Below are 27,356 nucleotides of genomic sequence, written 5' to 3' on the forward strand. Positions count from 1 at the left end.
GAGGAGAGAAATAGCCCTTAGATCCCACAGACACACCACACAGACACCCTGGACACTGCCACTGAAACCCAACCAGGCTCCCACCCCCATCTCTGCTACCAACACTTATCCCATCCAAGCTGGCGGCTCACTTAACCCTTACCCCTTTCATACACAAACATGCATTTTTACAGACCCTGTAACCAAAATACAGGTATGGGGTCTGTGTGAATGGTTCTCTGCTTTTTTGCAGGTCAATTCATTAACACTTCCATAATTTGAATTGCAAACAACCCCCATGGGTTAACCCACTGATATGTAAAAGGGTATGCATGCAAGAAACTGGTAATATAAGGGGCTGTTTAAAAGGGGGCAATAAAAACATTGCCTTATATTTTTTTACAGGTAACATACCACATCTTCTGTCTGAAATAGGCATTAAACATGTTAGGTTCTAAGTTCAGAGTAAATAACTCACGGACTCTAGAGAAGCTAAACCAAGTTAAATTCTGAAGGGTCGACACAGCTGTATTCAGACAAAAAAAAACATTTCTCACCATCACAACTATACAGTTGAAGTCGGAAGTTTACATACAGTCATGGCCAAAGGTTTTGAGAATGACAAATATTAATTTTCAAAAAGTTTGCTGCTTCAGTGTCTTTAGATATTTTTGTCAGATGTTACTATAGAATACTGAAGAATAATTACAAGCATTTCATAAGTGTCAAAGGCTTTTATTGACAATTACATGAAGTTGATGCAAAGAGTCAATATTTGCAGTGTTGACCCTTCTTTTTCAAGACCTCTGCAATCCGCCCTGGCATGCTGTCAATTAACTTCTGGGCCACATCCTGACTGATGGCAGCCCATTCTTGCATAATCAATGCTTGGAGTTTGTCAGAATTTATGGGGTTTTGTTTGTCCACCCGCCTCTTGAGGATTGACCACAAGTTCTCAATGGGATTAAGGTCTGGGGAGTTTCCTGGCCATGGACCCAAAAAATGTATGTTTTGTTCCCCGAGCCACATAGTTATCACTTTTGCCTTATGGCAAGTTGCTCCATCATGCTGGAAAAGGCATTGTTCGTCACCAAACTGTTCCTGGGTGGTTGGGAGAAGTTGCTCTCGGAGGATGTGTTGGTACATTCTTTATTCATGGCTGTGTTCTTAGGCAAAATTGTGAGTGAGCCCACTCCATTGGCTGAGAAGCAACCCCACACATGAATGGTCTCAGGTTGCTTTACTGTTGGCATGACACAGGACTGATGGTAGCGCTCACCTTGTCTTCTCCAGACAAGCTTTGTCCGGATGCCTCAAACAATCGGAAAGTGGATTCAGAGAAAATTATTTTACCCCAGTCCTCAGCAGTCCAATCCCTGTACCTTTTGCAGAATATCAGTCTGTCCCCGATGTTTTTCCTGGAGAGAAGTGGCTTCTTTGCTGCCCTTCTTGACACCAGGCCATCCTCCAAAAGTCTTCGCTTCACTGTGCATGCAGATGCACTCACACCTGCCTGTTGCCATTCCTGAGCAAGCTCTGTACTGGTGGTGCCCCGATCCCGCAGCTGAATCAACTTTAGGAGACGGTCCTGGCGCTTGCTGGATTTTCTTGGGCGCCCTGAAGCCTTCTTCACAACAATTGAACCGCTCTCCTTGAAGTTCTTGATGATCTGATAAATGGTTGATTTAGGTGCTATCTTACTGGCAGCAATGTCCTTGCCTGTGAAGCCCTTTTTGTGCAAAGCAATGATGACGGCATGCGTTTCCTTGCGGGTAACCATGATTGACAGAGGAAGAACAATGATTCCAAGCACCACCCTCCTTCTGAAGCTTCCAGTCTGTTATTCGAACTCAATCAGCATGACAGAGTGATCTCCAGCCTTGTACTCGTCAAAACTCACACCTGTGTTAACGAGAGAATCACTGACATGATGTTAGCTGGTCCTTTTGTGGCAGGGCTGAAATGTAGTGGAAATGTTTTTTGGGGGGGATTCAGTTCATTTGCATGGCAAAGAGGGACTTTAAAATTAATTGCTATTCATCTGATCACTCTTCATAACATTCTGGAGTACATGCAAATTGCCATCATACAAACTGAGGCAGCAGACTTTGTGAAAATTAATATTTGTGTCATTCTCAAAACTTTTGGCCGCGACTGTACACCTTAGCCAAATACATTGAAACTCAGCTTTTCACAATTCCTGACATTTAATCCAAGTAGAAATTCCCTGTCTTAGGTCAGTTAGGATCACCACTTTATTTTAAGAATGTAAAATGTCAGAATAATAGTAGAGAGAATGATTTCTTTCATTTTTTTTCTTTCATCACATTCCCAGTAGGTCAGAAGTTTACATTACAGTCAATTAGTATTTGGTAGCATTGCCTTTAAATTGTTTATCTTGGGTCAAACATTTCGGGTAGCTTTCCACAAGCTTCCTACAATAAGTTGGGTGAATTTTGGCCCATTCCTCCTGACAGAGCTGGTGTAACTGAGTCAGGTTTGTATGGCTCCTTGCGCACACACGCTTTTTCAGTTCTGCCCACAAATTTTCTATAGGATTGAGGTCATGGCTTTGTGATGGCCACTCCAGTACCTTGACGTTGTTGTCCTTAAGCCATTTTGCCACAACTTTGGAAGTATGCTTGGGGTCAGTGTCCATTTGGAAGACCCATTTGCAACCAAGCTTTAACTTCCTGACTGATGTCTTGAGATGTTGCTTCAATATATCCACATCATTTTCCTGCCTCATGATGTCATCTATTTTGTGAAGTGCACCAGTCCCTCCTGCAGCAAAGCACCACCACAACATGACGCTGCCACCCCCGTGCTTCACGGTTGGGATGGTGTTCTTCGGCTTGCAAGCCTCCCCCTTTATCCTCCAAACATAACGATGGTCATTATGGCCAAACAGTTCTATTTTTGTTTCATCAGACCAGAGGACATTTCTCCAAATAGCACGACCTTTGTACCCATGTGCAGTTGCAAACCGTAGTCTGGCTTTTTTATGGCGGTTTTGCTGAGCGGCCTTTCAGGTTATGTCGATATAGGACTTGTTTTACTGTGGATATAGATACTTTTGTACCTGTTTCCTCCAGCATCTTCACAAGGTCCTTTGCTGTTGTTCTGGGATTGATTTGCACTTTTCGCTCCAATGTAGGTTCATCTCTAGGAGGCAGAACGTTTCTTCTTCCTGAGTGTAATGACGGCTGCACGGTCCCATGGTGTTTATACTTGCGTACTATTGTTTGTACAGATGAACGTGGTACCATCAGGCGTTTGGAAATTTCTCCCAAGGATGAACCAGACTTGTGGAGGTCTACAATTTATTTTTCTGAGGTCTTGGCTGATTTCTTTTGATTTTCCCATGATGTCAAGCAAAGAGGCACTGAGTTTGAAGGTAGGCCTTAACATATATATCCACAGGTACACCTCCAATTGACTCAAATGATGTCAATTAGCCTCCAGAAGCTTCTGAAGCCATGACATCATTTTCTAGAATTTCCCAAGCTGTTTAAAGGCACAGTCAACTTAGTGTATGTAAACTTCTGACCCACTGGAATTGTGATACAGTGAAATAATCTGTCTGTAAACAATTGTTGGAAAAATTACTTGTGTCATGTACAAAGTAGATGTCCTAACCAACTTGCCAAAACTATAGTTTATTACCCAAATATTTGTGGAGTGGTTAAAAACGAGTTTTAATGACTCCATTCTAAGTGTATGTAAACTTCAGACTTCAACTGTATATACTCCACTTTAGACACCCCACCTTCTCTCCAATCCTTACATCTTATGGTTCGATAATATAACCATTATTTCTCCCTTCAGGGGATCTGACCTAACCTCCTGACCTCAACCCCTCCTTCGCCTAATTCACAGATGTCCTCTCGTATCACCTATTGCACTCTCGTGACTCTCTCCCGTCCACCCAGCACATTCCACAGCCACTCTGTCTTTCTACAGATCTCACTCCTTTATATACTCTGCGTCTGATCTATCATGTCTTTAATATCTCAATGTTCAAAGTTTAGCCCGAATCCAACACACATTTGAGATCAGTTAACAGTAACAGCTCTGTTTAAAGCCTACTGGAGGTGACACTCTGAATGTGGCCCTGACAAACTGCTTGTCTAGACTCATACATCTCTGCCCTTCACGTCTCTCTCTCTTGCTCTCTCTCTACCACTCGTGTTGGTCCCATGTTTCATGAGCTGAAATAAACAATCCCAGAAATGTTCCATAGGCATAAAAAGCTTATTTCTCTACAATGTTTTGTACAGAGTGTTTACATCGCTCGTTGTGAGCATTTCCATCCACATGACAGATGTGGCATATCTGGTGCACCTTGTGCCGGGAACAATAAAAAGGCCACTCTAAAATGTGCAGTTTTGTCACACAACACAATGCCACAGATGTCTCAAGTTTTGAGGAACCGTGCAATTGGCATGCTGACTGCAGGAATGTCCACCAGAGCTGTTGCCAGAGAATGTAATGTTAATTTTTCTACCGTAAGCCGCCTCCAAAATCGTTTTAGAGAATTTGTCAGTACGTCCAACCAGCCTCACAACCGCTGACCACGCGTAACCATGCTAGCCCAGGACCTCCACATCTGGCTTCATCACATGCGGGATCGTCAGAGACCAGCCACCCGGACAGCTGATGAAACTGTGGGTTTGAACAACCAAAGAATTGCTGCACAAACTGTCAGAAACCGTCTCAGGGAAACTCATCTGCATGTTCGTCGTCCTCACCATGGTCTTGACCTGACTGCAGTTTCGGTGTCGTAACCGATTTCAGTGTGCAAATGCTGGAGAAGTGTGCCCTTCACAGATGAATCCTTGTTTCAACTGTACAGGGCAGATGGCAGCGTGTATGGCATCGTGTGGGCGAGTGGTTTGCTGATGTTAACGTTGTGAACAGAGTGCCCCATGGTGGAGGTGGGGTTATGGTATGGGCAGGCATAAGCCACAGACAACAAAGACAATTGCATTTTACCGTGACGAGATCCTGAGGCCCATTGTCGTGCCATTAATCCGCCGCAATCACCTCATGTTCCAACATAATAATGCACGTCCTATGTCGCAAGGATCTGTACACAATTCCTGGAAGCTGAAAAATGTCCCGGTTCTTCAATGGCCTGCATACTCACCAGACATGTCACCCATTGAGCATGTTTGGGATGCTCTGGATCGATGTGTACGGCAGCGTGTTCCAGTTCCCGCCAATATCCAGCAACTTTGCACAGCCATTGAAGAGGAGTAGGACAACATCCCACAGGCCACAATCAACAGCCTGATCAACTCTATGCGAAGGAGATGTGTCGTGCTGCATGAGGTAAATGGTGGTCACACCAGATACTGACTGGTTTTCTGATCCAAGGTATCTGTGACCAACAGATGCATATCTATATTCCTAGTCATGTGAATTCCATAATTTAGGGGCTAATGAATTTATTTCAATTGAATGATTTCCTTATATGAATTGTAACGCAGTAAAATCTTTGAAATTGTTGCATGTTGCGTTTATATTTTGGTTCAGTGTATGTTTAGCGGATGTATAAAGTGACTCAGGAGGGGAAATAGATCTAACGATGCACTTAGTTGATCTAGGAGTGGTCTGAGGCAGTTGGTAAATAACAAGCGCTTTCAAGTGCAACTTCAGAAACAAAGGATGAACTTAGCCTTAAGATGCTTTTGGGAAACTGGGCCATGGTTACGGAGAAGACATGTTTATGAGGCCTGTGTCAATGATGCTCTCCAGACACACAGCACTGTGCAGTCTGTGACTGGCTTGGCCAGGGGTGTGGGGGACTGGGCTGGAGGGTTACACCAGGGAACACCAGAAACCCCCTGACCCAAAGCCTGCCTGCCTCTCTCTCTCTCTCTGGTCCAAACCAATTTAGGGGTCTGGGTTTCCTGAAAACTTCGTAAGCAAATGTGGCAAGAGACATTATATGGCTCTGATGCAGACAGTTTTTTTTATTCGTTCAGAAATGTTTCTATAGTCAGTTAAAAGCTTTTTGGGCCAGATACCGTTGTCTGACATGATAACATCATTTTGAAGAAATAAGAAGAAATATTCTTCCAATATGAACAAACCAATTTCATGTCCATTCAGATATAGAACTGAGCCAACCTGGCAGAGAGCTTGCACTGTGGGGTTTAGGTCTGGGTTGCTGTTATAAACTTGCTTACCAATGTATTTTTGAAAAGCATGATACAAATAAAAAGTGATTGGTTGGTTGGTTGTTTGATTAATGGAAACCTGAACGGCTCCCCATAGAGAGCACAGTACTACAGTATGAGTTATATAGTCACAAATAAAACAGTATATTATAAACCTGTATTCATATCCAAAGGAAAACCACAACACGGTGGGAGGGTCCTGGTCTTCAGGGGGCCGCTGGGGTCCTGCTGCTGGCTCGGGGCCCTGGATACCTCTTCACCAGACGCCGCAGAGTGGACGACAGAGCCACGAGCTGCATACACAGAAGCACACAAAGTCACAAATACAAATGCACCCACACACACACAGTCAGTGGGAGACCAGCGTTGTAATTAAATCCACAGAGATTATGTTTCTGGCCTGTTTTCTGGTTCAAACTCAACATGTTGCAGTAATACTACACCATGTGATTCCAGTTTAAACATCAAGCATGTCAAATAGCTGCCCTGACACTGCCTGACAAACACACACAGACACACGCACAGACACACACGTTTCAGTTCTGCGTTGTGTTGGATCCGGGATGGCATCTATGCTGGTTGTTGACTCACTGGGCTGGGCATGTTCTCATTGAGAACCAGACAGAGATGCTGGGGCCCATTCTATTCAGCAGGGTCTGAGCCTCTGTCAGTGAGATTTCTGTTCCCCAGCCACACACACAGCCTGTTCTAATGTACCCCACACTAATAAACCACATACTGGCCAGGCCAGCACAGGACACAGTCCAACACAAAGGATTTAATAAAATAATGTTTCAACTCAACTGGACGTTAAATCAAAGGCTTTCTCACAGCTGGGAGGAGAATATGGTCTTATATTGTTTGTGGCGTTGTGTTGTATTGTGTAGTGTTGTGTATTACCTGTGTGCTGTTGTCTATCTCTCTCAGGCTCCATTATATAAACTTGATCAGGGACAGGGTGACAGAGGGGTCTGATGATGCAGAGACCTGCTGCAGCTGCTCTACCAACAGAGGCAACACCTAGAGACAGGACAACACAATATCAACAAAACAATACAAACAACAAAACAATACAAACAACAACACAATATAAACCTCAAAACAGAGGATCAACACAAAGCCTGGGACATCATAACAGCACAAACACAGGGCTAAACAACCCAAAACAACTACCAACCCCCTGGCTTAGTTCAGTCCTCCCACCTTAGAACACCTGTCGAGAGAGACAGCTGGAGACGTGTGCTGCTGACCCTGGGCTGTCCAGCGGTCTCCTTGCTACTGGAGGAAATGCCTGTCCATCTAGAACTCAGTCCAATAGCAATACCAGCAGCCTGAGATGGGCAGGGCTTACACTGCCATGCAGAATGAGACAACCAGAAACACTCATTGTCATCATCATCATTATTATGTATGGTTGGGGCAGTGGTATCCAAAGTCGGGGTCGTGACCCTGCAGTGGGGAGGCCAATTTTTAAAATTATCCTTTTTTTGTGCGGGGACAAAAATGTTAGAGTACAGACTTAGGCCTAAGGGACAATTTACAAACGTTTTTGAGACATATATTTTTTTCTTTTCATTTGATAAGAGATGAAAATGCAATGAATCGAAGGTTATTTGTTGATGTAAAAATCTAAATGTACACATTTTAAGGCCTATGAGCCAATTTACAAACGTTTTTGAGAAAGATAATTTCAATCATTTGTTTTCATTTCATTTTGATAAAAGAGATGAAAATTCAATGAATTTTAAGGTTGTGTTATTAGATTTGGGATGGGGTTGCAAAAACATTTTGGGGAAAAAATGGGGTCCCCAGAAAGTCTGGGATCCCTGCTGAAAATATTTGAATAACACTGTGTGGTTCTGACTATACTCACACACAACACTTCAAGTGTGTGTACCTCCTCATGCTGTAGCGGTGTTTTCTGTCCTGGAGCTGGGCCGACCACTGTTGCTAGCTCAAACGCTATGCCTGTAGTTGTTCGTAAATGTGCAGCATCTCCTGGTAGTACTGTCCCATCACTGAGGGGCAGGAGGAAGAGAGGACAGGGGATGACAGCTGCTGCCTCACCTCTCTCCCCCCTGGGTTGGTGACAGCCTGGAACAGCTCCGTTGTAACCTCTCATCTTCCTGGTGGTGGTTCGTCTAGACCTGGGGGACTTCACCACTCTCTGCTGCTCAACATGTTAGTGTCTTCCACTCACCCCAGCTGCTTTCTGCTCTGTAGAGACCTAGCGATCATATGCCAATAGTTAGCTTAATAGTTAGCTATAGTATGTTCAGTCACTGCATGTACGTGCAAAACCTAGTAGTATGTTTATATAACTAGATAGTTAGCTCGCTAGTTGTGCTTGTTCCGTTGGTAACGAGTGATCCAGCTAGCTAAATAATTAAGCTAAGCAGGCAAACTAACCCGTTTCCTCTCCAGATATTTTATTTTCAGCCTCTAAATAGTAACGTCCACATCGCTCTCTGACGATTCGTTGCTCATCTTGAGGTTTCACACAGATGGATGGTTGTTCAACAAACTCCAAAACAAAATCACAGTCAACAAGTTGTTAGTTTGAATTCTGTGCATTTTTGATAAACCGGAATTGAAAAACCTTCTTTCGTCCTGAGGAGGGCGCCATTACACAACCAATCTGACACTGTGCTCGTGCTGTCTGTGGGACGGTCACTGCTGTTGTAGCCTTCTGTGTTCAGTGCTGGGATGAATCTATCAACCTGTTCAACATGCTGTCAATTTATAAACTCACATGCATAGGCTACATTCAGATACTGTTAAGACCAGCTATCCCTTGCCTCAGAATGATTTAAAATTGTAGTATTAGTTCCCCACACAGATGCTATTTAGCAGGTTAAAGGTGAGATACGATTCATACTGTATGAATCATAGAATAGCTCATCTCTACCCTGCTATACTGTAGATACCATCTGTGTGTGGAGGTAGGAACCACAGTTTGATGGGACTGTACCTTCAGAGGGGAGGCACGTTCAATAAAACCATCCCCTCTTTCTAGCATCATTGTATCACATTCTCATTTTAAACTATCATTTTGTTATCAATTTAAAAAAACAAATCTCCCTACATTTGCGTCACAAAAAATGCCCTGTGGTCCTACAGTAAAGAAAATATGTGCTATTCTAAGTGTATGAGTGGGAGTAAAATAACGAGTTTTCCAGCACTTCCTGTGCACTCATTATCCTGCTGTGCTTAGGAGTGTTCTGGAACAGAGTTCGCTGTGCTACGGGTGGAATAACTCTCTTACCTCCTTAATCAGCTATACAGCTATAGAGGTCTCTGTATTAAAGACCATAGAATATAAAGTGCCCATGCCGCATATAAGATCAAAGTTGAACTGTATAAGTGGAATATATACTGTAGTTTATTAATAACACTGACTGAGTATCATAATATCTTTAATCACTACTTTGGTAGGTTAAACAAAAACAATGACCACAACAAATATTGTTTTGATAGGTTTTATTTCAGAGCCGACTAGCTTGGGGAGGTTGATAGTTATAGAACAGACAGAAACACCATGATAAGCTTTTCTGAGACCTTGGAATGATCGAGGCCGATGGTCTACATCCAGAGTTTCACCCTAGCGCCTCATCTGTTTCAGTCTGTTCATTTAAACATTGTCCTTTCAATGTCATTAAACACCATTCCGGCCACGTCAATAACCCATACAAACAAGAAGATGATGATTGCAGGGCTCTCCATAAATAGACTCTTATGGATCTGAGGTCCTCCTAACTTCCCTCCAGACCTCAGCAATGTGCCAGTCCCATTAGACTGACCTGGCTGGAGTGTCTCATAGTCTTGACATAGTCTTAAAGTTCATTTCCTCCGGTTAATAATTTAAAGTCTCTTGTCGATAGTCTCTGATCTCAGGCAATCAGATGCCATCCCGGGCCCAACACAACTCAGAACTGAACGCCGTGCACGTGTTTGTGTGTGTGTGTATGTGCATGTGTGTCCTCTCCGTCCGTGTCAGAGGCGATGCCTACACCTGACCAGTCTCTGGAAGGCCTTCTTAAAGTCCTCATTGAAGATAGTGTAGATGAGAGGGTTGATGAGGGAGTTGAGGTACCCCAGCCAGGTGAGGAAGTCAGCCAGCTCTATGGAGGTGTTGCAGGAGCCACACGTGTTGACGATCACCTCCTTCAGGAAGAAAGGCAGCCAGCAGACCACGAAGGCCCCCAGTATCAGTCCTAACGTAGATGCAGCACGTCGCTCCCTGGTCCCTGAGATACGCTGCCGTCTCAACGAACACTCACGCTCCCGCCTCGACTCGCTGTGGGGACTCTTTACGGTAATGTGCACGCGGTCTCCCTCCGTGGGGGGGTCTGAGTAGGACTTCTCCTGGAGGTTCAGGGTGTCGGGGCCCCCATCAGGGGGGCAGGAGGGGAGGGTGGTTCCGTTGACCATGGAGGAGTGTCGGCTGGCCCTGCTGGCCCCCCTGCGGAGGTACAGAGTCTGAGCTGCTCTGTAGATCTTGTAGTATAGGATGAGGATGAGGAGCAGGGGGATATAGAAGGCTCCCAGGGTGGAGTAGAGGGTAAAGGCGATGTGGTGGTGAGTTATCAGACACTGGTTCTCTTCTGGCTCCCCGCCATGGTTCCTCCACAGGAGAGGGGGTAGGGATATGAGGATGGACAGAAACCAGACCACGCCGACAGTGGTCCCAGCTCGGAGTCCAGTGCGTTTGCGTGAATACTCCACGGCGTCAGTGATGGCCCGGTAGCGGTCTAGAGCGATGGCTGCCAGGTGGAGGATGGAACAGGTGCAGCAGGTGATGTCAACACTCAGCCACATGTAACACACGGCCTCTCCCATCTGCCAGCTCTCCCTGAGGATTCAGACAGAATAATGAAAGTGATTATGTTTGTTACTGAACTTCATTATTAAGTACTTTATTATTATGCTCACAAACTGTACACTGAGTGAACAAAACATTAAGAACATCTGCTCTTTCCATGACAGACTGGCCAGTTGAATCCAGGTGAAAGCTATGATCTCTTATTGATGTAATTTGTTAAATCCACTTCAATCAGTGTAGATGAAGGGGAGGAGACAGGTTAAATAATGATTTTTAAGCCTTGAGATAATTGAGACATGAATTGTGTATGTGTCATTCAGAGGGTGAATGAGCAAGACAAAAGATGTAAGTACCTTTGAACAAGGTATGGTAGTAGGTGCCAGGCGCACCGGTTTGTATCAAGAACTGCAACACTGCTGGGTTTTTCACGCTCAACAGTTTTCCGTGTCTATCAAGAATGGTCCACCACCCAAAGGACCAGCCAACTTGAAACAACCGTGGGAAGCATTGGAGTCAACATGGGCCAGCATCCCTGTGGAACGCTTTCGACACCTTGTAGAGTCCATGCTCCAACGAATTGAGTGAGTTCTGAGGGCAAAAGGGGGGGTTGCAACTCAATATTAGGAAGGTGCTCTTAATGTGTTGTACACTCAGTGTATAGTTTGATAAAATAAGTATTTTAAACATAAATGGCATCTGAAATGCTGTAAGACACTTTATGCTGCAAGACAAATCAATCAATTGTGCAATAATGAATCTATGTTGTGACCTCTGTATGTAGAGGATGCTGAAGGGCATGACCAAGATGGCCACCAGCAGGTCTGTCACTGCCAGAGAGCAGATCAGGTAGTTGGCCGGGTGATGCAACTTCCTGGTTACGATGATGGCTGTGATCACCAGGGAGTTGATGGCCGTTGTCATGACAGCGAGCAGGGACAGGGTGAAGGTGAGGAGGATCTTACTTGGGGGGATTATAGAAACCTCTTCACTCCCATCGCCCAGGGAGAAGAACCCCTCTGTACAGTTAGAGAAGTCCATCCTAGAGGGGAGGGGAGGGGAGGGGAGGGGGGGGGGAGGGGAGGGGAGGGGGATAAGGGTTTACACTAAGGCTAGCTGTATATAGATGAACGGTGCTTAAGAGTTTAAAACGTACTCACACACAAACCATGAAGATAAGGACTTCAGAAAGACCAGACAGATGATGAATGAACCTTAATCCTCCATAACTGTAAAAGCTGTGTGTACCTCTGTAAAGTGTGTTCATTGGTGTGTGACCTTCAGCAGTAACCCTTGTATTAGTAGCTTCTGATCAGCAGGCTCTTTGGTCTCAACAATGATGTTACACACACACCTGGAGAGAGAGACAAGAGAAAGAATCAACAATGAGAGTCCAGCCGCTGATTTCATAACCCCCACCCCCCAACCACCCACACACATACTCACCCTTGATGCAATCACTGATCAAAGCCATGACCCTCATCACATGCACGCGCACATGCAAGCACACACGCGCATACACACGGTGTAATCACTGATCAAAGAGAGTACAATGTGTGTGTGTTTTGTGTATGTCTGCGCATTTGTCTGTGTGCGTGTGTGTGTGTGTGTGTGTGTATACTTGTCCCTGAAGACAGTATTTCTGTACTCTAGCTACAACTTCTTCAGAGTTTATCAATCAAGAAGTGAAACTAAGTGCCTTTAATAGCTTTCATAAGACATTGAAAGCACTCATGATGCTGATTTCCTTTTATTTCTACAGTTAGCTGTGAGAAGCCTGTTTCAAGGTGGAACAGTTGTCATAGCAACTATGACTTTCTTTTTGTGAAGGATGGATTTGAAGTAAAGCACAACTCAAGTTAGATAAACTCTCAGACATCATTAGTTGCACACATACGCATGCACGAACACACACAGCTGCATCACACATCAAAAACATTGCCTAGTTAAACACTGTCTCTCTCTCTCTACCTCTTTCTTTCTCTCCCCCTCTCTCTCTACTTCATTCTCTCTCTACCTCTTTTTCTCTCTCTCTACCTCTTTCTCTCTCCCTCTACCTCTCTCTCTACCTCACCTGCTGTCTCGACCTCTGAATTTTGGGCTGTGAAAACCCAACTGACATTTACTCCTGAGGTGCTGACATGTTGCACCCTCTACAACCACTGTGATGATTATTTGACACTGCTGGTCATCTATGAACATTTGAACATCTTGAAGAAGGATTTGGCCTTAATGGCCATGTACTCTTATAATCTCTACCCGGCACAGCCAGAAAAGGACTGGCCACCTTTGAGAGCCTGGTTCCTCTTTAGGTTTCTTCCTAGGTTCCTGCCTTTCTAGAGAGTTTTTCCTAGCCACTGTGCTTCTACATCTGCATTGCTTGCTGTTTGGGGTTTTAGGTTGGGTTCTCTATAAGCACTTTGTGACATCTGCTGATGTACAAAATACAGTTGATTGATCTCTCCCAAACCTCTCTCCTGTCTATCAGCATATCACCTGTCTGTGAGTCTGTTCCTCCACATCCACACACAATATAGAACACTAAAGTCAAGGAACAGCATGTACTGTACTGTAGTAATGCACTGTATTTAAGTATGTACTGTTTCTCACCAGAGTGGTTCATTTAAACCCAACAGCTTCAGTGTGTGTGTGTGTGTGTTGATTGAAATGATAGGGACTGATACCTGATGCTGTGTAATTGGAATGCACCCATTTAAACGTTAATCTGTGGATTGAAGCGCTAGGACTGTGAGAGTGACGTGTCCCCCTGGAGATGCAAAGCTTAGCATAACTCATTTATCAAGCTGGGGGTAGAATCAGGGATTTCAACAGACCTGTTTCAGTTGAACTGAGATTTAAACAGGCCTGTTTCATTTGAACTGGGATTTAAACAGACCTGTTTCAGTTGAACTGGAATTTAAACAGACCTGTTTCAGATTAACTGGGATTCAAATAGACCTATTTTAGTTGAGCTGGGATATAAACAGACTTGTTTCAGATGAACTAGGATTAAAACAGACCTGTTTCAGTTTAACTTGGATTTCAAAAGACCTATTTCAGCCAAGGCTTGGAGTATGCAATAATGCATCAATCTTTAAAAAATGTCTCCCCCTATCTATATATCTATCTATCTGTGTGGGGATGTAATCTCCTTCTATAAAGTGCTCTGGAGACAGAGCAGAGCAGACAGGACACCCAGCAGCAGTCTACTGAGGTGATACTGGGTGACACAAATATGGCATTTGATTATTCTTACTTCGATTGTCAAACACACACACAGACACAAACACAGATACACCGCCACCACCGGTCAATACTGTTATAGACACACTTATCTCCCTGACTGGCTGAACTGAGGGACAAGGATGAGTGGCTTCTGTTGGTGGGGAATGTTTGTGGATGAACACACACACATACACACACACTACATGACAAGCAGTAATTACTCTGTGTTGATTTGAGTATAATCAGAGGAATGAACTAATTTAGGATGGAGTGTATGTGTACAGTATGCGTGTGTGTGTGTATGTGTGTGTCATGCATACTTCCTCCTCTCAGCAGGATCACATCCTGCTAATTATTCACCTCACTGTATGATTGTGTAATGAGGCACCATGTATATAAAACATTATACATTTGTAAAAACTCAACACATACAAGAGTAAGAAAGACTAAACTAAAAATCTAAAAAGACTTTAAAACCCGTATGTTTCTAAGCATTTCAAGTATCAGGGTGAGAGACAGTGCCCTTTTTAAGGTTAGGGGGCTCTATTAGGATGAGAGACAGGACCTGTGGTGTATAATAAGGAGTCCCAAAGCAGTACTTGCAGATGAAAATAAATCAGGTTTTATTCCCTATTCGGTCGAGAGCTTCAAGTTTCTCTGTTTCCAAATCACTAAGGACTTAAAATGGTCCACACACACGCGAAGTCGTGAAGAAGGAACAACAACGCCTGTTCCCCCTCAGGAGGTTGAAAAAGTTTGGTATGGGCCCTCAAATCCTCAAAAAGATCTACTGCTGCACCATTGAAAGCATCTTGACTGGATGCATCACTGCTTGGTATGGCAACAGCACCACCCTTTACCACTTGACACTACAGAGGGTGGTGCGGACAGCCCAGTACATCATTGGGGCCCAGTTCCCTGCCATCCAGGACCTCTATATCAAGTGATGTGAAAGGAAGGGCCAGAAAATCGTTCAAGACTCCAGCCAACCAAGACATAGACTGTTCCCTCTGCATCCGCACGGCAAGCGGTACCAGTGCATCAAGTCTGACACCAACAGGCTCCTGATACAGTTTCTATCGCCAAGACAAATGACTGCTAAATATCTAACAACAATGGCTACATGTACTGAGTTGACCCTTGTATTTATTTAAAATGTTGAACTGTCTCTATGCACACTCACAGGACTCTACACACTCACACACACTGACACTCATAACATCCACACACATTTTTACTGACTCTACACGCAGGCATACACACTTATGTATAATCTTCCATTACACTGCTGCCACACTGTTTATCTTACTTTCTTATGTTCTTCTCATTTCTTATTTTAATTTCTTGTGTTTTTGTTCTACCTTATGTAAATGTTAGTACTACATTGATATTGATTACTGCATTGTTGGATTTAGAGCTGGCAAGAAAGGTATTTCACTGTACTTGTGTAAGTGACATTAAAACTTGAAACTATTGGTGGAGAGAGAGCCCATTTGCAGAGAGTGGCGCTCTCCACTACTGTGGTGATTTCTTCAGGGCATTGAGTGCGCTCTCCGTGGTCCTGAAAATAGATTTTTTTTTGGAATAGGCACATTATCTGGCTTACGGGTTAACATGATATTCTTCATGTAGTTACAACAGGGCTTGTCTAAGGTGGCTGTATTAGGGTGAGAGTCAGGGCCTGTAAACAGTTGAGTGACTGTTTTAGTGCAGAATGACTCTGTTTCCTTCTCTGGAGACACAGCCTGTCCCACAGTGATGAATACAGCCATGGTAATAAAACAGTGTAGCTCAACATACAGTACTGTAGCAATGAAGGTGTGTACATACTGTCCCTGTCAGAGAACAGGACACTTCTCTCAAGGACTTGGCAGACGACCAGGGATGAAAAAGGAGAAAACGTTTAATATATCTTTCCCTCAGCAGAATATACATAGGTCTGATGGAAAGATAGGGGAGAGAGAGGGATACTATGCTCTGATTCTAAGGGTTAAGTGAGAGACACCACCAGGTCTGTTCTATAACCACCGTCTGGCCCAGTGATTGATGTAAAGTATTGAGGTATTTCCCTCTGAAGCTGTGGATATTAAGAAAGAGGCTTTAGAGCAGACGGCTAATTGGTGGTTTTCTGAAGGGAACCTCAGAGGAGCAGAAGATAGACCCTGTATTCTGTGTTAAAGGAATAAGACCCTGGGAGAAATCAGTGTTCACACCGCGTTGCTTTCTGCCACAGGACCCTGGGAGTCATTTAGACCGAAACACGTTAACAGTCTCTTAATAGTGAGACCATAGAGGTACCGTTGGGCCGGCTATGTGTGTTTCACCAAAAACTCAACAGTAGATCCCAAGACGATATGTTGCTAAAACGTTTCAATTTGACTGCAAGATCTTCCTCCAGCAGTCTTTATTTGTTTGAGTATGTAACCTGTCAAGGTATTTTCTGTTCTCTCTTATTCACCTGACAGAAGAATCCCTTGACTGTTTCATCCTGCTTCCAGACTAAACATTCTGCTTTCAGACTAATCAGTGTTTGTAAATAAGACGTCTGATGTCTGCCTGTGATAACTGGAACAGAGGGGGTTTGTGCATAATATCATTCATTACCCACTGGGCACGGATGTCAGTTCAATTTCTAGTTTGATTTACATTTGGTTGAGTTGTCAACTAACGTGAATTCATCATAAAATCAACAAAAAATGTACCATGTCATTGGATTTAGGTTAAACATTGGGTGGAAGAAAGACTAAATGCCCTTACGTTGATGACGTTTTGCAAATCCAATCAGTTTCCCACGTTGATTCAAAATCATCACAGATTTTGTTGTTGAAATGGTGTGGAAACAATGTTGATTCAACCAGTAGTGGGTAGTTGCAGGATCAAAGCTACACACAAACGAGGCAGGAAACAGTTTTTCTATAGTGGGTAGTTGCAGGATCAAAGCTACACACAAACGAGGCAGGAAGCAGTTTTTCTATAGTGGGTAGTTGCAGGATCAAAGCTACACACAAACGAGGCAGGAAACAGTTTTTCTATAGTGGGTAGTTGCAGGATCAAAGCTACACACAAACGAGGCAGGAAGCAGTTTTTCTATAGTGGGTAGTTGCAGGATCAAAGCTACACACAAACGAGGCAGGAAGCAGTTTTTCTATAGTGGGTAGTTGCAGGATCAAAGCTACACACAAACGAGGCAGGAAACAGTTTTTCTCTTTCTTTCTCTCCTCTGACAGACAACAGGGTTTGACTGAGACAATGTGACTTTTAAAAACTCAATATCCTCAATACTGCCTCTAGGTTTGAGGATCACTCATCTGTACCCTCTACTATTAAAACCTAACTGCTAATGTCTGGATTTATGATGGATGAATGGCCCAAGGTCTGTCTCAGATCCCCCTCCCCCCTGCTTCCTCCTCCTCCTCAGTAATAACAGAAGAGACTACAGATTAACGGTCCTCTTCACCAGAGACAGGGAAGAGATTAAAACCTCTACAGGATTGATGTCCCCCCCGCGGGACGGTTGAGCTAACGTAGGCTAATGTGATTAGCATGAGGTTGTAAGAAAATTGCTCAGGACATAGACATATCGGATATGGGCAGAAAGCTTCAATTCTTGTTAATCTAACTACACTGTCCAATTTACAGTAGCTATTACAGTGAAATAATACCATGCTATTGTTTGAGGAGAGTGCACAGTTATGAACTTGAAAATGTATTAATAAACCAATTAGGCACATTTGGGAAATCTTGATACAACATTTTGAACAGAAATGCAATAGTTCATTGAATCAGTCTAAAACTTTGCACATACACTGCTGCCATCTAGTGGCCAAAATCAAAATTGCGCCTAACCTGGAATATTACATTTTGACCTTTCGCTTGCATTTCAAAGATAATGGAACAAAAAAACGCATGTTTTTTTCTTTGTATTATCTTTTACCAGTGCTAATGTGTTATATTCTCCTATATTAATTTCACATTTCCACAAACTTCAAAGTGTTTCATTTCAAATGGTATCAATAATATGCATATCCTTGCTTCTTTCACGAATCCCGCTTCCTGAGTCTGTTTTTGCCTGTGTTCTGTCCTGGAGTGTTTTTTCCGGTGTCCTGGAACGCACCCTGTCTGGTTGCCGGGCGACGTAGCTAGTTGGAGGATCTCTGAGTACCCGCACCTGTATCCCATCAGCTATCTGCACACCTGGTCCTGATCATCACCCCTCCACTTCATAAGCGCTGACCTGACATCCATTCCCTGCCGGATCGTTAGCCATGAACAGTATGTTGTGCCAGCGTATCAGCCTCCAGTTTGATAGAGTTTGTTTTGTTGTTTTGTACGTCTTGCTTGCCTTGAACTCACCTCCGTTTTTTCTGTCTACAGTCATTCACCCGGAACACTCATCCCATCCCTACCTGGTCGTCGGTGACTTCAGTTACTTCCTTGGATCTGCCTATTCAATTCCATCAACTCACCTCCGCTGCCCGCTCCGCCACTTGGATTTTTCTATCACTACATTTAAACTTGTAAATAAATACTCACCTTCGTCTTACTCTCCTTGTCCTGGTCTGCTTCTGGGTTCTACTTTAGAAAACCTTGACAGAACGATCCGGCCAGGAATGAACCCAGCAGACCTGGACTCCGTTCGCCATGCCATTACCCATCAGGGGAAGATATTGGGACAACACAGCACGGCGCTACAGGAGATAGCGATTTCAGTCCAGAACTTCTCTGCTAGCTTGACGAGTATCCAGGATCAGCTCAGTTTGCCGGCGGATTCTCCACCACCTGTTTCACCCCTCTCACCTGCCGCTTCTGGAGCGGTTTCCTTCCGTGAGCCCAAGGTACCGACGCCTGATAAATACGAAGGGGATTTGGGAAGATGCCGTTCATTTCTTATGCAGTGTGGTTTAGTGTTTGATCTGCAGCCCCACTCTTACGCCACAGACAAGGCTAGGATAGCTTTTGTTATTGAACTGCTGCGTGGTAGAGCTTTGGAATGGGCTTCAGCTGTTTGGGAACAACAGGACACCTGCATGGCGTCATACCAGGAGTTCACGGCAGAGATGAGAAAGCTTTTTGACCATCCAGTCCGAGGTAAGGACGCAGCTAAGCGGTTGTTCTCTCTTCGCCAAGGAGCTCGTCACGTGGCAGACTTTGTGATTGAGTTCCGGACATTGGCTGTGGAGAGTGGGTGGAATGAGGAGGCACTACAAGCGGCTTTTTACCAGGGGTTGTCGGAGCAACTCAAGGATGAGCTGATCTCCTATCCGGAGCCTTGTGACCTGGACAGTTTGGTCGCATTATCTATTAGGGTGGATAACAAAGTTCGAGAGAGAAGGAGGGAGAAGCAGTGGGTCCGGTCCAATCAATCAGCTACTCGGTTACCATTCGGGTCAGGAGGTGGACCAGAAGGTGTTAATCATGTTTCCTCACACGGGATTAGTGGAGGAGTCCTGCCGCCAGATCCTGAACCTATGCAAGTGGGGCGGCACGGGTTAACTAAGGACGAGCGCCAACGTAGACGTGAGACCAACAGCTGCCTCTACTGTGGTAGCTCGGGACATTACATCTCCGTTTGTCCTCAGCGCCCGTTAAACTGCTCGGCTCGTTAAGTTTGGGAGGTTTGTTAGCGAGCCAGTTTCAACCTCTCAAGAGCCCTGTCAGACCTCGTTTTCCTGCTACCCTCATAAATAAGAATCAGAGTTTAGCGATTAACGCTTTCATCGATTCAGGTGCCGATGACAGCTTCATTGATGCCGACTTAGTGGAACAGCTGGGGCTTTCCAAGGAGCAATTACCGGAAGCCATTGAAGCAACCACTCTGAACGGCAGTAGTCTGGCACGGATCACTATGAGGACAGAACCGGTTAAGATGTTGTTGTCGGGGAATCATTCAGAGGTTATTTCTTTTTTCATTTTGCCTTCCCCCCATGTTCCTCTGGTTCTTGGATACCCCTGGCTAAGAGAACACAATCCCTCGTTCGATTGGGTGACTGGAAAGGTAACTAGTTGGAGCATTGAGTGCCATGCTAACTGCCTCAGGACTGCCTGTTCTCATGCTGTCCCCAGTCGGGTCAGTGAGTCTGCTCCTCCTGATTTGTCCCTGGTTCCTGAAACATATCACGAGTTGGGTGAGGTGTTCAGTAAGCAGAAGGCTCAGTCACTTCCTCCCCACCGACCTTATGATTGTGCGATTAATCTGTTCCCTGGAGCTGCCTTTCCCAAGGGACGGTTATACAGTATCTCTCGACCTGAGCGGGAAGCCCTGGAGACCTACATAAAGGAGTCTCTTGCTGCAGGTCTCATTCGTCCCTCGTCATCACCCCTGGGAGCTGGATTTTTTTTTGTGAGTAAGAAGGATGGCTCTCTTCGACCGTGTATTGATTATCGGGGGTTGAATGATATTACGGTCAAGAACAAGTACCCCCTGCCCTTGATGAGCTCCGCTTTCGACTCTTTACAGGGTGCTACTGTGTTTACGAAGCTTGATCTACGCAATGCGTATCATCTGGTTCGGATCAAAGAGGGGGACGAGTGGTTGACTGGGTTCAATACACCTATGGGACATTTCGAGTACCAGGTGATGCCGTTTGGACTTTCCAACGCTCCAGCAGTGTTCCAAAGTTTGGTGAATGACGTGCTGAGGGATATGATCGGTCTGTTTGTGTTCGTTTACCTGGATGACATCCTTATTTTCTCCAAGGAGCTTTCCAGCCACATCCAGCATGTTAAGCAGGTCCTGCAGCGGTTATTGGAGAACCGTCTGTTTGTGAAGGCAGAGAAGTGTGATTTTCACGCCCACACTACATCCTTCCTCGGGTACATCATCTCCAGGGGTGAGATCAAGATGGACCAAGAGAAGGTTCGGGCGGTTCGGGATTGGGCCCGGCCCGGTACGAGATTGCAGCTCCAGAGATTCCTGGGATTTGCGAACTTCTATCGGAGGTTTATCCGTGATTACAGCCGGGTGGCCGCCCCCTTTAACTGCTCTGACGTCTTGCACCAGAACTTTCTGTTGGACTCCTGAGGCAGACCGAGCATTTCTGAACTTGAAGAGCCGATTCACCAACGCCCCGATTCTCTCTCAACCTGACACTTCCCGTCAGTTTGTTGTTGAGGTGGACGCATCTGATGTGGGGGTGGGCGCCATCCTGTCCCAGCGTAGCTCCACTGACGGTAAACTCCATCCCTACGCCTTCTACTCTTGTCGTCTTTCACCAGCTGAGAGAAACTACGATGTGGGTAACCGGGAGCTTCTCGCTGTGAAGCTTGCCTTGGAGGAGTGGCGTCACTGGTTGGAGGGAGCGGAGCAACCGTTTGTGGTCTGGACTGACCACAAGAATCTGGCTTACGTGCAATCGGCTAAACGTCTCAACTCCCGTCAGGCCAGGTGGGCTTTGTTTTTTGGACGCTTCAATTTTTCCCTGACGTTCCGACCTGGGTCGAAGAACGGCAAGGCGGACGCCTTGTCCCGGATGTTCTCCAAGACGGAGGAGAGTGGGGCCAAGACTGAGACGATTATTCCCCAGAACCTTGTCGTGGGAGCCGTTACATGGAGGATTGAGGAGGATGTGATGGCGGCCCTTCGGACGCAGCCCGGCCCCGGTAACGGTCCACCCGGTCGGTTGTTCGTGCCTGAGTCGGTCCGTTCTGATGTCCTTCAGTGGTCCCACGCCAGCAAGATAGCTTGTCACCCTGGCGTTGCCCGGACTATGGCGCTACTGCGCAGACGATTTTGGTGGCCTGCCATGGGAGAAGATACCCGGAGGTTTGTTGCCGCTTGTCCTGTTTGTGCGCAGAATAAGAGTACCAATCGGCCCAGCTCTGGGCTTCTTCACCCCCTACCTATTCCCCGGCGACCTTGGTCGCATCTGGCCCTGGACTTTGTCACGGGGTTGCCCTCTTCTGTTGGGAACACGGTCATTCTGACCATTGTGGACAGATTCAGCAAGTTCGCTCACTTTGTCCCCATCTCCAAGCTTCCATCTGCCACTGAGACGTCCGAGATCCTTGTTAGGGAGGTTTTCAGGGTCCACGGATTGCCCAGTGACATTGTTTCTGACCGTGGTCCTCAGTTTACCTCTGCTGTCTGGAGATCCTTCTGTTTGGCCATTGGAGCTACAGTCAGTCTCACATCTGGTTTTCACCCCCAATCTAATGGTCAGGCGGAGAGAGCCAACCAGAAGATGGAGTCCACGCTGCGCTGTCTTGTCTCCTCTGATCCCACCTCTTGGTCCTCTCAGTTACCCTGGGTCGAGTATGCCCATAATACTCTCCCTTCATCTGCAACTGGGATGTCTCCCTTCCAGTGCCTGTATGGTTACCAACCTCCCTTGTTTCCTTCTCAGGAGAGGGATCTCTCGGTTCCCTCTGTCCAGGCCCACATTCGTCGTTGCCACCGGACCTGGCATCGGGCCAGGAAGGCCCTCCTTAGAGTTTCGGACCGGTATCAGATCCAGGCGAATCGTCGCCGTATTCCTGCTCCCGCTTATACCGTCGGAGATAAGGTTTGGTTGGCTACACGGGATCTTCCTCTACGGACTGAGTCGAAGAAACTGTCACAGAAGTTCATTGGTCCGTTTGTGGTGGAGAGAATCATTAATCCTGTTGTGGTTCGACTCAAGTTGCCTGCAACGCTTAGAGTACACCCCACCTTTCATGTCTCCTGCCTCAAGCCGGTTCTCCTCAGTCCTCTGTTGCCCCCTCCTCCTCGTCCTCCTCCCCCTCGGATGATCGGAGGTGGTCCTGCCTACACGGTGCGCCGCATCATGGACTCCAGACGGCGGGGTCGAGGGTTCCAGTATCTCGTGGATTGGGAAGGATATGGTCCAGAGGAGAGGAGTTGGATTCCTCGGCGTCAGATCCTTGATGCTGACCTGCTTCGTGACTTCTACCGCCTTCACCCTGGCGCTCCGGGTAGTACGCCCGGTGGCGTTCGTCGGAGGGGGGGTACTTTCACGAATCCCGCTTCCTGAGTCTGTTTTTGCCTGTGTTCTGTCCTGGAGTGTTTTTTCCGGTGTCCTGGAACGCACCCTGTCTGGTTGCCGGGCGACGTAGCTAGTTGGAGGATCTCTGAGTACCCGCACCTGTATCCCATCAGCTATCTGCACACCTGGTCCTGATCATCACCCCTCCACTTCATAAGCGCTGACCTGACATCCATTCCCTGCCGGATCGTTAGCCATGAACAGTATGTTGTGCCAGCGTATCAGCCTCCAGTTTGATAGAGTTTGTTTTGTTGTTTTGTACGTCTTGCTTGCCTTGAACTCACCTCCGTTTTTTCTGTCTACAGTCATTCACCCGGAACACTCATCCCATCCCTACCTGGTCGTCGGTGACTTCAGTTACTTCCTTGGATCTGCCTATTCAATTCCATCAACTCACCTCCGCTGCCCGCTCCGCCACTTGGATTTTTCTATCACTACATTTAAACTTGTAAATAAATACTCACCTTCGTCTTACTCTCCTTGTCCTGGTCTGCTTCTGGGTTCTACTTTAGAAAACCTTGACAGCTTCAGGTACTGAGCTACAGGCAGTTAGATTTGGGTATGTCATTTAAGGCGAAAATTGGGGAAAAAAGGGTGTCTACTCCAAAACCTATCTATTATATTTTTGTGTTTTTATATTCGTTTTTATTTATATTAGATTTTACATTTTTGTTAGGAATTCAGTTTACTTTCAATTCGTTTTCAGACCTGTTTTACTAGTTGTTTTTGTTTGAGTTATATAAGCCATTTCGTTTTTACATTATTTAGTTTCAGTTTTAGTTTGAGTGTTAGGGACAGAAAGTAGCAGATTTATTTCCTGTTAAATACTGTAGTGATAGCTAGTAATAGTGATGCACAAACTAGCCCTATTTGAAACATCACCATCTCCTGGCAGCATTTACCTGCCAGATTCAGAAGCTTGAAAACCCGATTTAAAAAAAGCTTAACCCCATTAGATGTTTTCCCCCATACAAAATAAAAACTCAAACTGAACATATAATTCATTATTTTAATTTGTTTTGGAATCAAATATAGTTTCAGTATATATAACAGGTTTGTTAGTTATTTTATTTCAGTTTACGAAAGTGTTTTTTCATGTTTCGTTTAAGTTTCAGTTTTCGTTTACTATAATAACCTTGTTTGGTAGAAGTTGACCCAAGACCGACCCTCCCCCCTAATGGTCCATCCGGTAAGGGGGATTTGTGCCCTACCCACTCTCCTTGGGGAATCATCATCACATTGTATAGGCCCTACATGTAAGTTCACGGCTGGCAAAGATGTCTGTTAAAGTTGCAATTCAGCTGACCAGCATAATCAATAGCAACTAGTCTGTCTACTACTGCTCTGGTGGCTTGCTCTCATGAGAGAATGGGTCAAATAAATCATTAAATTAGAGACATAAAGGCCAGGGGATGAAGAAGAGGAGGATAAAATATGAAGGGGAAGAGGGAAAAGGGGGATGAGATAAAAGGGATAGTGAAGCTTCTCCTCTCCCTGCTAGTCAACTATAGTGACCATCTTATTAACAGACTGACAGGAAATCTATATAAATCATTATGGATTGGAAAAGATGCAGCAGCCTATCTTCCTTAAATACACAGGACAACAAGACAAGGGAAATCATTATCATTCAAACACTATTCAAAAAAATAGTCATTTCAATTAAACAAATGCTGTAGAGGGAAATGGTTCCAGCTGCAAACCATTCATTATGGTTCCAACAAATAAAATCTACTTATTTGTTTGTTGCAAAATTGTTCACGCCTGCAATTATTTCTAATCTACAATAGTATAAAAACAGACGGTGAATAAAACGTGTCATCTCCTCACCTGTGTTCTCAACCGCGATAAAACTGTCCGATAATCTGATGATCTGTTGAATAGTCACATCCTCCCGCTCTTCTCCCGGTGTTTTGTTCCCTGGCCACGGTTTGAGGGTTTGACCGGTGAAAAGCAGGTGCGGAGGGATATAGCTCAATTCCACACAGCGACGTGAATACCCTTTTCTGTTACCGACTTCCATCCGAAATCCGACCCGTCCAAACACGAATGCGCAATTGGGAGCGCGCTCGGGTGGTCCACCTACAGTTAATGTAGTGCTGGTGCACCAGCGCTCAGGGAATGGAGCTATAGGTATCTGCGCGAAAAGGTGCCACAGGCTGTGCTTGTGCATGCAGGTCACCCGTGATACAAATCAGTACACTCTAAAAAGTGCTGGGCCAATATATAGTACATTTCCAGCACTGGGTTATTTTGAAACAGCTCTGTTGGGTTATATGAATGATCAAACACATTGGGTTACTTGATTTACCCAAAAATGTGGTTATTTTGACCAGTGGCGGTCAGTGCCGTTTAAGATGAGCGAGGACAATAATTTTTTTTTTACGAGCATGGCCTTATTACTATTACAGCATATTGGATGACTGTCATTCATATTCCATTCACCCAGTTCAATGTAACATCAATAGGTTTAGGCTACTACATGATACTCACATGTTCCCTTCACCCATCATGAGGTTGCTACTACCTAGTCTATGAATGAAAGTTTACAACGTAGGTGCACAGGTGAAGATACATTTTAGTAATGAAGGTAACAGACATTGACACATTCAATACCGCCTTGCACACTCCTGCCTGCATCTAGCTGATCTAGGGTGTAATCATTAGTCCAACAGCTGCAAACGAGAGTTTCTATTGGACAGATTCAGGTATGTTTACCCCTGTTTCGTTCCGTTTGCTTCCTTTTAATAATCGTTTTTCAACAGAATTGGCAGAATGAATACACCCCTGATCACATGCAAACACAGTTCACTTTTGTAACAGCCACATAAAAAAAGCATGATCCCTTTGATCGTTGTATTCCTTTTCGCATCTACGCGCTCTCCTCTCACCTTTTCCCTTCACTTGTGCACAACACATCAGATTTCTGTGACCAGGCAAAAAAAACTTTACAGGCCAAACCTTCATATCATAACCGCTACACACAGCCTATGTTGTCACCATATTAACATCATAGTCAACAGAGGTACTAGAACTAACATGTTAGTAAATCCACTACAATCACGCAGTACAGTGTACAGTCAGTAGCAAGAAGTTTAGCAGTTACACCGGCGGGTCCCAGTGGCAATAAATGAATAAACCAAATGCTTACCTTGACTTGGAAGAGTTCCAGTGTTGGATAGCCATAGCCAGCTAGCTTACATTGCATCCCTCTCTGTTTGAGCCAGGTGTTTGAGTAGTCTAAACTAGCAAGCTGCATTTGCTAGTTAAGTAGGCTAGGTGAAAGTGAAAAACAAAAATAAAATATCTCTCTCCTTCATTTTTGAAGAAATTAATTTGTTCAAAACTATTCAACTATTGTCTTTTGCTCTCTTTGAGTCAACTACTCAACCTATTTTATGCACTGCAGTGCTAGCTAGCTATAGCTTATGCTTTCAGTACTAGCTTCATTTTCTGATCCTTTGATTGGGTGGAAAACATGTCAGTTCATACTGCAAGAGCTCCGATAGGTTGGAGGACGTCCTCCGGAAATTGTCATAATTACTTTGTAAGTCTATGGAAGGGTGTGAGAACCATGTGCTTCCTAGGTTTTGTATTGAAGTCAATGTACCCAGAGGACAGACACTAGAGCTGTCCCCCGGCTACACCAGGGTGCTACCCTACAGAGCGCTGTTGAGGCTACTATAGAACATCATTGCAAAGCAGTGTATTTTAATCAATTATTTGGTGACGTGAATATATTTAGTAGTTTTATCTAAACACATTAACTTTTTTTAATGTTTCACTATTTTTATTTTTATGAAATTCACTGAGGAGGATGGTCCTCCCCTTCCTTCACTGATTTTGACCCAGCTTGCTTTTAACTTTTTTGCTGGGTTATTGTTATTCATGTATTTTTGACCCAGCAGTTAACGTTATTTCTTACTTTATGTTTGGGTTATTTTTTTCTACCTTCTCTCTATTACAGAATCCGTTCATTTTCTAACGTTACAAATATGTCAAACAATATCAATCAATGTTACAATGTTACTACACAGTTGATGAAATTCTTAAAATTACATATGGCCAATTATAACCAATTGTAGATAAAAAATCAAATGTTTATTTTCATATATTAATTTCAGCTACAAAATGAAGTAACGCAAAAGAAACAAATAAGCAATACAC

The 27,356-nt window shown here is 44.7% G+C and overlaps 1 protein-coding gene across 1 annotated transcript; it reads right to left on the reverse strand.

Moving 5' to 3' along the window:
• Nucleotides 1-9,654: 9,654 nt before the first annotated feature.
• Nucleotides 9,655-25,218, reverse strand: LOC120063792 (5-hydroxytryptamine receptor 1F-like). Its single transcript, XM_039014088.1, has 4 exons — nt 25,020-25,218; nt 12,232-12,337; nt 11,756-12,025; nt 9,655-11,016 (listed from the first exon to the last, which is right to left on the reverse strand). The coding sequence occupies exons 3-4, from the start codon at nt 12,022-12,024 to the stop codon at nt 10,158-10,160; spliced, it is 1,128 nt and encodes a 375-aa protein (XP_038870016.1). The 5' UTR covers nt 12,025; nt 12,232-12,337; nt 25,020-25,218; the 3' UTR covers nt 9,655-10,157.
• Between the last annotated feature and the right edge of the window lie 2,138 nt (nt 25,219-27,356).

The sequence above is a fragment of the Salvelinus namaycush genome, chromosome 19, assembly GCF_016432855.1.
Source record: "Salvelinus namaycush isolate Seneca chromosome 19, SaNama_1.0, whole genome shotgun sequence".
Classification (NCBI taxonomy): Eukaryota; Metazoa; Chordata; class Actinopteri; order Salmoniformes; family Salmonidae; genus Salvelinus; species Salvelinus namaycush.

Bases quoted from the DNA above. Each gene is read 5' to 3' on its own strand.
- LOC120063792 (XM_039014088.1), bottom strand. From the start codon at position 12,024: ATGGACTTCTCTAACTGTACAGAGGGGTTCTTCTCCCTGGGCGATGGG. The intron at 11,017-11,755 runs GTCACAACATAG...CTGAATCCTCAG, and splicing joins AGCATCCTCTACATACAGAG to GGAGAGCTGGCAGATGGGAG.